Source organism: Mercenaria mercenaria, chromosome 1 (assembly GCF_021730395.1).
Source record: "Mercenaria mercenaria strain notata chromosome 1, MADL_Memer_1, whole genome shotgun sequence".
NCBI classification, from domain to species: domain Eukaryota; kingdom Metazoa; phylum Mollusca; class Bivalvia; order Venerida; family Veneridae; genus Mercenaria; species Mercenaria mercenaria.
In genome coordinates this window covers 4,148,350-4,159,751 of record NC_069361.1, presented here as the reverse complement: position 1 = coordinate 4,159,751, position 11,402 = coordinate 4,148,350, and the positions used below count along the sequence as shown (strand labels likewise).

Genomic DNA, 11,402 nt, shown 5'->3' with positions numbered 1-11,402 from the left:
AAGGAGTCACACTTCTATAATTCAGTTTTGAATACGACACTATAGTTTTAGAATTGTTAAACGTGCATATTTTATGTATTTGCAATGATGATTTCTAGCCCTAAAACTATCAGTAAGTAAGAGCTAAGATTATTTGATCTGTTTTTTTTCCCATTTTTGACAGACTTGCTAAAACAGGAAAACAACTAATGCAAACAAATTAATACACTTACTTTATGAAATCGGCATTATTTATCCATAAATAAGACAATATAAGTAAACTAACACCGTTTTACCAAATATTTATGTGTCCAATTTATGGTTACCATGCTGTCCCGCACTGTTCCGTACCACTATTGGTCATCTTCGGAATGAGTATTCTGCTTTAAAACAACTTCCACTTGTGTAGGAACGAAAATTAACAGTTTTCAAAATCGCTAAAATTTTCAGCAGGTACTAGCATCAAAATGGTTGAATTTTAAAAGCGTTGAATTATCCAGCAAAGTGTGGCCCTTTCTTGCAGTTTGTTTTCCGAAACCCAAGGCATATATCAGCTAAATGGCAATCGTTTATTAAAAAATATATAGACATTCTATATGCTGTTCAATGTTGTGACGCTTGTAATTAATGTAAAAATATATACCTAACTCTTAAATTTTTAATAAGCTGTAGTATTTTAGACGCTCTTATCGCACGGGAAGCAATAGGAAATGTTGCGCATGCGTTTACGCAATTTCTGCTGATCTCATCATGTTTGTAATGTGCACATTGACGGAATCTAACTCTCCTTTTGCTGGAAAACCCTTTTCAGAAATCAGAGACGAATGTTTTATTTCACATTTATTAAATTTGATGAACATGCATACTGATACTATCAAATATGTGAAACAAAGACGACCAGAATAAAACTGTTCACGTGTGGGTCTAAAATTAAGACTTTAGATCGGTAAATTTTCAGTTTGCCATAACGTTGCCTATTGCAAATTTGTACTCGTCAGATTTTGCTAGCATGTTTGTAGCAGCAAAATGTATATTCATGCAGTTTCATTCCGATCTGTATTTATTTAATAAATAATAAGTTCCCAAACCTGGTTTATCGCAGAATAACCCGAGTTTTGAGTTCTTATGCGTAAGAATATATCACGAAGGCCGTAGGCCTGAGTGATATACTGTTTCACATAAGAACGAAAAACTCGGGTTATTCTACGATAAATCTCACTTGGGAACTTTTTATTTCGATTCTAACACGACATACTAGTATCAACAGTGTTAGAAAAATGGTAACTACCTTTTACGACCGTGCTACGCAGCTGGATCGGATGACGTCATTGCACGCGAGTGGTTTATTGCAGAATAAGCCGAGATAGATTTCGCTCTACATGTATGTAGGTTATTTGCTGGTCGTGTTAGAATTAATAATAGCAAAGCACCAAGAAAATTTATCACTTTGAAGCCCATGACTCTATTCCAGGACAAACAATAATGAATACGGGCTTTGAACTTAAAACCCGAAAAACAGCATAACAAGCATACATACAAGATATTTGATATATACATATTGTTATGCTAGGTCATTAATTTCTAAATAATATTACTTATGAGTTAATAGAAGAGAGATGGTTCGGTCACCGTGTCTGTTTACAGTTCGAAACGTATTCTAAAGGTAAAATAAAAGCATTTTAAAATGGTAACCGCTGCAAATGAACACACATTAAGTATAGCATAAGAATTACACTGGCATGTCAAGTATATTTAAGCCACATAAAGTAATGTAATGAAAAAGGCAATGAGAGGGAAAATAGTTGCTAGATTTAATAATGGATTAGATTCTAGTTAGTATGTACAAAATAGCATGAACTTGTAATAAATAAATACATTTGTCTAGTATATAAATCTGTCTTTTATAATTGAGGATAATGAAGCACGTTTGCGATTGACCAAATGTTTAAAAGTACATGTTATGCACCTGAGATTCTGGATTTCTGTCAGTCAGATCATATTTATGGCCCTTGATTGTCCAAACATATGCATAAAGAGCATAGCCTAGTCATTAAATATTACGGGATTGTTATATGGCATATGGGATTTCATTCAGCTTGGCAGGAGTTATGGTATTTTACTTATTGAAAAATACTCATAGAGCTTAAACGTCTGTGCTTCATATATGAAATAGTATTTCATCTAGAACCATGAAACCATGTACAGTGACTGGAGTGGGCGAAGGCGGGGAGGCACCTGTGTAATATGGACACTCATCTAGTTTATATAATACTCCACATTTTGTTTGTTTTGAGAATAAAACATCACATCTAAATTTCATCCATTATAAAGAATACAATTTGAAACTATATCACTTATATTGATCTTTTTGAGCTCATTAACAGAGGATTTTTTCATCTCCCATAAATGGTACCAATGGTGTACAGTGAATGTGTATTTCTTGTTTATTCTTAAAGGTTCCCGTCTATAGAATTCCGAACAGGCTCTTTGATTCAGATATGATAAGGTTTCAATACCTTTACATAGTTGTGTAAACTTCCCGTCTTCTTTTACATGTATAGGATCCAATTTGTCCATGAAGTACTGTGAATTAGGTACGTATACAGAGTTATTATCATCCTCCCTCAGTTCTCCCTTATAGAAATAGGGAGAATTACTTGTCCAATCAGTTTTGTTCCTACCAGCGTCTGCAAGGCTAATATGATTGTACCTGATAAATTTTCTTGTAACATACCCAGGACCTGTGGTCCCCACTGGATAACCACTTGGATTGACCGATTGTAAGTCTGTTAAAAGTAGCTTGAAAAACGGATGCTTGGCACGGCAACTCATGATTGCGTTGTTCATAAGAAAGTTCATATTGTTTAACAAAGCACTGTGTTCAAACGGTTCAACTGGAACAATACAAGAGTATTTCATTGTTGTTATGTTAAGAGGACGTAGGTTATCCATGTCTAAATCTGCATAAAATCCACCAAATTCATATAGCACTGCATAACGAAGTAGATCGGATCGCTTGACACTACTTCCAAAATCGTCATATACCTTAACAAGGTATGGATGGTGTTTTTGAAGCAGTCTACGACCTGATTCGTCCGTCCAAAATCGATACTCCCAAGTTGGATTGTGTTTTATAAAAGATTTCACATGATTTATATACATTTCTGGTATCATTTCGTCCGCATACATTTGATGTATAATGTGAGGAATTCGTGGCAATTTCCCGTCTGCTGTCGGAAATTCCTCCTCTTCTGCTGACTGGAACAGCGGATATAATGGGTTAGACCGCATGACATTTGAATTGTTTGATCCAGACTTGTCATGTAATAATTCCAGTTTGCTGTTTTGATGATTCTTCTGTAGCGGATCGTTAGAAGTTGTAATGTGTTTGGCGTAAGGCTGGTCTACTGCTGGCCGAAACAGTGTGTTTTTATTGCTTGTTTCATTCATTTTGTCTTCGTGTGTGGACAGTTCTGTAATAGAAAGAGAATTATACCGTAATGTACACATTTGAATGGAGTGGTAGTTTCAGAACTGCTTGTCATTCTTTTGTTCAAGTCTATAAAAGCGCTCGAGGAACATCATAAAACGATACTAGCATTAACAATGTTATGTATCAATGTTTAAAAAGCACACATATATGTACCTAAATATGTTTAAATGTGTATTTCAAAAAAAAAACTGGAATATTGTTTTTATCAATTTACTGCGTAATAATTAGGGTACTTCTACATACACCATGAAATGGGAATTAGGTACATCTAAATATGTAGTTTGGCATTGTACATGTTATTTCCTACATTATTCATATTATAACGGTCATTGCACATTGTACTGCATATTATTTTAATGTCGTACGCTCTGGTGCACAACGACAAGATTTACACAAAATAGTAAACCTAGTAAAATCATCGATTTTATTTTGCTGGGTTAAACGTCGCACCGACACAATTATAGGTCATATGGTGACTTTCCAGCTTTGATGGCAGAAGACCCCACGTGCTCTCTGTGCACCTGGGTAGAACCACCGCCCTTCCGAAGCCATGGCTTCCTTACATGAAGAAGTCAACGCCCCGAGTGAGGCTCAAACTTACATCGAATAGGGGCAAGTGATTTAAAGTCAGCAACCTTAACCACTCGGCCACGAAGGCCCCAAAATCATCGAGATTAATGTTTCAATTAAAATAGTGAATAACCAGTTTGGGGGTTTTGAGTGACACATTCTGTTTTCAGGTGAAGCTCATTTACAAATACATACATGACTAAAGAAACATGTAGAGATAGTACGTAAAATGTTGAATTACAAAAAAAACTACAATTAAAAAACAACGATGAGTGCTTGTATACAACATTTAAGACCGAATTTAACATTAAAGTCTTTATTAGATCATTTTGAACCCCTTAATTTAAAATACATAAGTATATTATTTTCAATGCGTTATCTTTTAACTTTTGAACATTATGAATAGGATACATACACATTGTGGCACATAATGCAAATTGGCAATTGAAATGATATAAATATTGCGGGTATATATTAAAAAACAAAACAAATTGCTTATATATTTTGAATTTATAATTTAGGAATTTCCTTCAAATATACTAGTAAATAAAATTTTGACACAAATCTTCACGCTTCATGGGTCAATCAAGGCATCTAAATGACCATCCCTCAATCACAAGTGAGAGTTCGATTTGTTTCGTAAAAAGAGTATGACGGGTAAAACCAGCGTGTTTTACACTGTTGTGTTTTATTTTGGTAGTGAGTAAACGTTTCCGGGACCCATTCTCCCTACAAAAAAAAATATATTGAAAAATATTACTCCTCTAAGTTTTTTGTAGTATCCAGCCAAAGTTATTATACTTAATTAATTAATTATGTAAACTTTACCCTTGAAAAGAGGTGTAAACACAAAATTTTGTGACAGACAAAATGTACAAGAACAGTGTACCAAAGATAAACAAACAACAACATAGAAAAACGAACAAGCAACACATACGGAAACAGTAGGGCACCGTTATTGACTCACAAGCATACAAATGCACCCACACAAGTAGAAAAAAAAAACAATCGTGTACCGTCCTAGGATTCCGGCTGCCAAAACAAAGGGGAGCAACGTAAACCTACTCAAATTAAAGGGGGAAGGGATGCAATAGTAGCGTAAATGCAAGGGAAAGGAGGGCCAACAGGGGGAATGAGAAGGAGGAAAAAAAACGCTTACAACAAACAAGAAAATATACGCAACAGACAATACAAGACAGACAAAACAACAAGTTGAAAATAGGGGCACCGCCTTGGAACGGTCAGTACCTATTTAAAGGAAACTGGGGGTTACAAGAATTGAAAATTTCCCCATCAGAACCAAAGGGACTGGTCCCATTACCCCAAATAGAACGGAGGGTTCAGGGTATGACTATGACCCCTATTTTGCTAGTAGAGACCATGATCTCTAAACACTTTTTACATTTCAATAGTGTATAATTATTTCAGCCGCCTTGAAATTCAACGTCAAGTACTTTGTGGTCAGTTTGACTGAGGAGTGAGGTCAGGGTGAATGTATTAACTATCATTTAACATATATAAAACCAAATGTTAAATAATATAGAAATTTAAATTAAGGAAAAAATTGTTGAATGTATTTATCGATCGTACTTAATAACTGACAATTTGATAAATAACAAGCATGGGTTGTATTGATTGAAGTTCTTAGTTGTAAATAGATATCAAACAGAAAATATGGTAACTTAGGTATGAAAGATAAATAATCAAGCAAAACATGCATGTTTTTTGTAGTATTGATATGGGGATTTTGGGCCTGACGACCTTATTGTTGTATACTCTAAAAAGTATGGTGTGTGCGGGGGGGGGGGGGGTCAATATGTGTTTCCATAGAAACTTCATATTTAATTTCCATGTAGTATCTCTGGCAAATAGTCCTACCTACCAAACCATTGATAGAGATATAATCCCCAATTATAGTTGGATTATTGCGGGAAGAAATTTTCTGCCTGTGAAATAGTTGTCATATATGTTTATATTGTATAACATCAGTCGAATCTTGAAATAAATTCTATATTTCTTAAGAAGGCTTTAAAACTTGATTCTGACAAACTTTATGTTACGGAAACACATGAGAATTTGCTGTCAAGTTTTACTACTTTTTACGATGAAAATCGTTTGTCACGCTTTTACTCCAGGTAAACTGTCTCGATGATAAATATCTATAAGTCATTATTCGCTACTTCAGCTATAGCACTATTGGTTACGACGACGGAAAAATGTGTTTATTGCTGCGGCGGTCCGGGGTTCGATTCCCGACGCGGTCATCTTTTTGGGAACTGTTAAAATATTTTAGAAACAAAAAAGAATATTCTAATGTTCATAATATGACCGAACTTCAATTTGAAAGAAAAATTATTTTTTAGCCAAATCTGGAGGCATGCTGCTTTAATGTTATAAATATAATTTTACTAAAGTACATTTAAGCAATTTTATGTTTTATTGTTCCTTTTCTTGAGCACTTGAATGAGCAGGCAATGGATACAAGGGTACTGTCAAAGGCATCCGACAGTTCGGCGCCGCCATCTTGGACTCATGCATATTCATTACAAAGGCTGAACACAACTAAATCCAACTGTTCTTTATTTCATATAAAATCCACTTACTTCATAACGGGTTTTCGACATTTTCTAGCATGTCAGATTTTCAGAGACTTATATTTCCTCAAAGAACTAGATTGCTACTTTTTAGAAAAACAAAAAGAAAAGGGGGTGTTAACTTTTATATAAGAAAACTACAGTTCGTTAAATACAACCCGCTGAATTTACTACTTTCGCTTCTTTCAATTTCTCTTTTCGAGACATTAAATTCTCACGCCGCCATTTTTACCTAGCATGCAATAGGGTAGCAGGGTACACTTTCGAATTTTGGCCCCCGTCAATATTTGTTATAAAGAGAACGTCGTGATTTTGGATGTCTGTAAATTAAGGTGAGAGATAATGATTATTAATTCTTTAGAAAATTTATACAGCCGATACATGTAAAATTCTGATGTCAGTTGGAAAACTTACTGCTGGTAGCTTTGTATGATCAATGAGACACCATTTCGCGGAAAAATTCAATTCACGGAAGGGTTCTGTGCTTGTTGACTGATACTCGGGAACATTTTTGTTATTTTCCGAAAAAAACGAGCTGGATGGGTCCCCCATTCCGTTTATGTCCTGACGTTCAGTAAGGACTATTGAATTAAGAAATGCAATAAAATTGGACAGTGTTCTTGCAGCGGGATCATTGTAGACTGTTCAAAAGGTGCAAAATTGATGATTTTGGCACCCTATTTTTCATGGATGATGTAAACCTTTCGCTTTGATAACTTTCTTTATTCTTGTTTGAGAGTCCTGATCTTGCCATTAATTAAAAGCACAAAACATGCACGCAATTTATAAAATAGCCACCCAAATTTTGCTCATAGGGGAAGTGCAATATTGCGACTCGCTACATGTAAGACCGTCCGTGCCCAAAATTTTCGCATCTAAGTGTACCTTGCTACCTAGGAACATGCTGATTTCAAAAGAATGCAAAGTGATAAAGACTGAAACGCGGTAGGGTAAACGTAAGTACGTTGCTGTCGAGAAAATGCACTAGGAAAGGAAATGTGAAATGCATGTTATTAACAACAGACTGACAAGAAACAATAACTCGTATGTAGTACTTACCCATGCATTGGATATTTGATACTGTAGAACAGAGATTAATATAATAAATATGCATGATTTAAAAAAAAGACTCCTGCCAAATTATCATGTTATGGAACAGTCGCGTGATTACATGATGTTTTAAGTTTCAGACATATCTGTGCACTTTGCAAGTGCTGAAGTGCTTCTTTTTATTTTTAAATCTGTCTAGATCTTAATGGATATGTGCAATATATAGAGAATAATAGGTTAGTGCCGTAGATGAGGAGGTGGAGGAGGTTATCGGGTGAGCCGAAGGCGAACCTGATAACGTTCGGAGCCGAGATAGATAAACTTTCTCTATCTTAGGCACGAACCTATTATTCTATTTATCTTGTCATTACTTCATTTTCCGATATTTGGCAATTTATTTTACCAAAATTAGTGTGCGAAAACCGTTTTAATGACGTCATATTCGTAATGACGTCACTTATATAATGACGTAATCACCGACACAGTAATGTGGTTACAATTAAAAAATCGCAATAACTTCTTCGTTTTTTAATAAAAACTCATTATTTGACTAGATCTACTCATTTTCTTAGTTCGGACATTTCCAACACAATGATGAAGGTTTCGTTGCAAAATTTCTTATGACAACAATATCGATCATAAGGTCACATGATGAACTGACCGTATATCACTGGTCACATGATCAACTGACGGTATATCAAGAAAGATATACGGCACCCTGATATCAGGTCGAAAATACTGCAAGTGACAGGATAATACATAATATTCAGGTGCTCGCTTGTGTTATAATTAGATCTACGTGACGAAAATAACGGAGTAGTGCCACCTCTACAAAGAATTTCGAAGATTTTAATATTGAACATAAAGTAAACTAACATACTTTCATCACTGTCATATTAAACATCTGTAATATATTATGCTTTTAAAATCAGATTTTCTTAAAAGACTAATCATTGCATACATTTGCGCTAGAAGGGACCTTTTGGTCAGCTAAATCTTATTCAACTTATGTTTTAGTGAAACTACTACAAAATAAAACAGATTTCTTTTTTCGGATAGGACCCATATTTCACACAATTCTACTGATTGCAGTTCGGCCTAAAGCCTTTGTCATTTCCTAATTACTTTGTTCAAGTTCAAACTACATAATTTGTTACTTGCCATTAGAACAATATCAATTTTGTGTTCTGTAATTTTTAAATGAATAAAGATAATTCAGGTAAAACACTTCTGAAAAATAAACAAAAATGTTATTATTTCTACAATAACAAAAGAAATATAGAAAATCGTATTTGGTAAAAAAAAAAACATACATTTTGTTTTCAAATGCATGCTGAACTATATCAAAACTGTTCAGTTTTTCTGTAATAAAATCTTGTTTGCTCGTTCCATTCTTTAAAAGTTTAATTAAAATGAACATTTCAATTCATATGAAGAAATTTCTGAAAGTTTTAGCTCAGTGTTTAGAGAATTCGCGTCAAAACTTCATTAATGTAGTTGAAATAAGATAATATTCTTAAATTTGGTGTAACTGCTATTCTGTAAGGGATAGTGAAAATATCAGAACGCCTAGTGTTTCCACAGACACTAGTTCAACAGGTGAACTCGTACTGTATGGGTTGAGGGTCAATAGTCAAAACTATTGTCCGAGGTCCAAACTTGATTTATTGCATGACATCAGAAATGAATTTTCATATTTTCTTCAAGTTTTTTGTTTCGAAAATTAGACGGTCAATAGCGTAATCTATGGACCAGTAATTTATATAAAAAGTCATATAATAATAAATGTGATAGCTTACTTAAAGCCAGCTATTACTAACTCACTGTTTTTTATCACGGGAGAGTAGAGTGCCAGACCGTGAAAGTATAGATTAAGTGTTGTAAAATATAAAATACGAAGTTTAATGTTATCGTATACCTTTGTAATTAGGATAATCTATCCTAAAAACTAAGTAAATCCAGGCTCCTGCAACAATTGAGATTAAACACAGTGTATTTAGCCTGACACCACACGTTCTCAGTAACATCCTGAAATACGGTTTTTACACTTTGTTTAAATTAATGACTAAGCTTTCATAAAATACAGGTAAAATAGTAATCGTCGCGCTGTTCAAGGACACTTCCTTTGATAATGTATAAACATATTGGTTTACCCTATTGGTTTACCCATGAGCGCGTACTGCATACTTTATGCATTGATAAACATGTAGACAAAATACCCTATATTCATGACACCTGAACAGAATGAACTGTGTAGTGTATTTTTTAAAAAAAAAGCACAGCGAAACAGTAATTGTTTCCTGCACTACACACTAGTAGACGATTTCAAGCCCAGTTGTTTCGACATGTCAATACGACAGATAGACAAATACAAGACGATTCGCCAAAACGAAAACTCATCAAAAGTTCTGTCGAATAATGTTATTTCATTTAATTCATCCCGCTAACATGAGAGCTTGACAACACGACGAATAAAGGAAGTGTCGCTCTGCCGTACTGCCGTGTTGGAGGAGCAAAGACACGACAATATCTCGACAGATTTTAGGGCTAAAACTCAGAAATATATGTCGAGTTGGAAATTTTAAATTGTCGTTATTTCTGTTGACCTCACTGCTCTAGAATATTGCACTATTTACAACTAAAATTAGTCTTAACGTAAAGTCCAACGCGAACGCAAAGCGTTTCTCGTTACATCAGTTCAAAATCAAAAGCAAATATTCAAACTCCACAAAATATGCTGATTAATACGTGTTTTATGGAACTTATATACAGGTGCTCCGTAGGGTCGATTTCATCCAGTGGCTATTTCAATATATTTTGAAATTGTCTTGGTTTTATTTTGCAGCCAGCAAAGTGGATAACCTATAAGCCTGGGGATAACGGCAATACTAATTTTTTCGCTTTAGATATTAAAGGAAAATGTATACGTTTTCTAAATAGTTAGTCTTCAATCTACTTATTAATTAATGCACGTTATTTCATTATATTTCTTATTGTAAGGTATAGGATAATCTTCGTTTCATACTTTTCATTTTGTTTATTTGTAAAGAAGCGTTACCTTTCACACCATGGTTATAGTTTTGAGAATAGGATATTGTGTAGTGACACTAAGGACTACCAAACAATATTAATGCTGTGCTACACGAAATGTAAAACTGGAATACTTTAAAACAATAGATCAAGTCTGTGCTCCGTGCGTAATTACCTGTGTTTGAGAAACAGAGCGTATCTATAAGTACCAACAGTAAGACACATGCGTGATTCCTTCTGGAGAGACTGTTAGTAATTGGTAGTAGGAGCATAGTGTCAGATACAGAATAGACACGCTGTTGTTCCAGGGGCTGTTCTTTAGCTTATCAGGTGTAAAACACCCATATAATAAGAACTAGGGGAGCGGCGGATCGGTTCCATACCACTGATTTAGTTGTCAGACAGTGTTCGTGTTACCACTGGAACACTGATTCCGCTTCTTCGGTCAGTTCCGTGTCCCGGTCTTAATATGCACATATTTGCAAAACAACACCAAATGGTACTTTATAAATGGTGCCACCACATTTCTAACGGGCAGCAAAGTAACCTTTTGCAATGCGTAATAGGGTGGTATTCCTAACACCGTAGTGGAAAAATGCAACAGCAGCTTATATGATAACTAGGACTTCCCGCTACAGCAATATATGATTTGGGTATCGAAGAACCTCTACCGACTCCCAATGATA

At 34.7% G+C, this 11,402-nt stretch overlaps 1 protein-coding gene across 1 annotated transcript; it reads right to left on the bottom strand.

The window, feature by feature from the left end:
- Positions 1–802: 802 nt before the first annotated feature.
- Positions 803–9,820, bottom strand: LOC123537963 (uncharacterized). The gene is made up of 2 exons (XM_053538326.1): positions 9,605–9,820; positions 803–3,452 (listed from the first exon to the last, which is right to left on the bottom strand). The coding sequence occupies exons 1-2, from the start codon at positions 9,711–9,713 to the stop codon at positions 2,296–2,298; spliced, it is 1,266 nt and encodes a 421-aa protein (XP_053394301.1). The 5' UTR covers positions 9,714–9,820; the 3' UTR covers positions 803–2,295.
- Positions 9,821–11,402: the final 1,582 nt, after the last annotated feature.